Genomic DNA, 1525 nt, shown 5'->3' with positions numbered 1-1525 from the left:
TATTTTTTTTAGAGTGCCCTTCACGCTTGAGGATGCCAAACTGGGGAGGTGGAGCCAAGTGCGGTGCTTGTGACAAGACTGTATATCATGCTGAGGAAATCCAGTGCAATGGCAGGAGTTTTCACAAGACCTGCTTCCACTGCAGTAAGCTACATCATTGCAGTTTTGGAATATAAATCCAGCTCGATATAAGTCTCATTTTAATGTGGCATATTCCAATAACTTTACTGCTATGGCAGTAGAGTGGGATATTGGATTTCTGCTCAGAACTGAAGGAGATTTTCTATCATTTATTTTATTCCTGTAGAATTTTGCTCACAAGCAGTGCCCTGTTCTGTAGCATTCTTCCTATAGCAGGTGAATTCAATTAAGGAAAAACTTCATGAGATATACACATCTCATTTGGGGTGAGGGGGAGGGCATTCAAAGGGGATAGCAGTCTTATTTTACTTCAGCATCTTAAGAAACACCATGGGCAACTTCTAGCCCCCGTACTCTGCTCTAGCACTGCATAGAGGTTCTAATCGAGGGATTTGAGCCCTAAGGAGAACGCATCAGGGCAGAAAATGCAAAAGCAAATGCTTTTTCCATGATGGTTAATCCTAGATAAGACTGTTGATGAGTTCTGCTGATGAGTCAGAATAATGAAACTTATTTGTGGGTTATATTGTGCAATGCAGGGTGTCTATATGAGATGCTATGTCACAGTAGTGACAAGCTACTGTGCCATTGCTTGTCATTATGGCAACATAGCATTGGCAGGCACTAATTGTGATGCCACCACTGCTGTGCAGTAGGGTCGAAAATGACTTGTGTACTCCCAGGACTGCACTGTATTGGCACGTACTGTAGTGCAGTACCAACTACACAGTCAGGGGCATGTGTCGACGCTCCCACTCTGTGTGCCAGAATATGTCTTGACTTAAAAATCTTGCCATTGCTGTCCTCAGTAAAGCTAAAAAGATTACAGCACAGATAACAAAACTGTAGTCAAGAGCCATCAGGACAGGAAATCAAGCCAGATTCCGAAAGGGATTTAGGCATTACCATGCCTAACTTCTGGGAACCCTCTTTCCTGATGTAATTCTTAGTCCAGAATTAGGCATTCAGGATTCTTAAACAGTGCATTGTAGAAGCAAGGGATGAGATTCATAAAGGAATTTAGATGCATAAATGGATCTGGATGAAATTTAGGTGCCTAAATCCAAAAGAACAATTCACACAAAACCTGCCCAAATCACTTGGGCGCTAGACAATCCCTAAAGGCTTAAGCTTTCTGGTGGAATATTATTTAGGTGTCTTAAGTTTAGTTATTGGGTGTGGTTGTGTCTGTGGGGATGGATAGGTGTGAGCAGTGAGGGTGTGTGGATATATAGGTGTGGGTGGGTATGGGGTTTGTGGGGGATATGTGTAGGGTGGAGGGTGGCTGAGGTGTGTGACGGGGTGTAGGTAATGGGGTCTGTGTGTATGGCAGTGCAAGGGGGTATGGGACTCGCCACACACACACACACACACACACACACAC

At 43.8% G+C, this 1525-nt stretch overlaps 1 protein-coding gene across 1 annotated transcript in view; it reads left to right on the top strand.

Annotated features, from left to right (window-relative positions):
* Positions 1-16: 16 nt before the first annotated feature.
* The window catches only part of CSRP3 (cysteine and glycine rich protein 3), a 30171-nt gene continuing 28662 nt past the window's right edge, over positions 17-1525 (top strand). The window contains exon 1 of the mRNA XM_019519461.1: positions 17-144. Coding sequence (XP_019375006.1) covers positions 33-144 — 112 coding nt within the window. The 5' untranslated portion in view covers positions 17-32. The remainder of the gene's footprint in view (positions 145-1525) is intronic.

This window comes from Gavialis gangeticus, unplaced genomic scaffold (assembly GCF_001723915.1).
Source record: "Gavialis gangeticus isolate Ggan-Ray unplaced genomic scaffold, GavGan_comp1, whole genome shotgun sequence".
In the NCBI taxonomy this organism is placed as follows: domain Eukaryota; kingdom Metazoa; phylum Chordata; order Crocodylia; family Gavialidae; genus Gavialis; species Gavialis gangeticus.
This window is presented reverse-complemented; position numbering and strand designations above follow the sequence as displayed.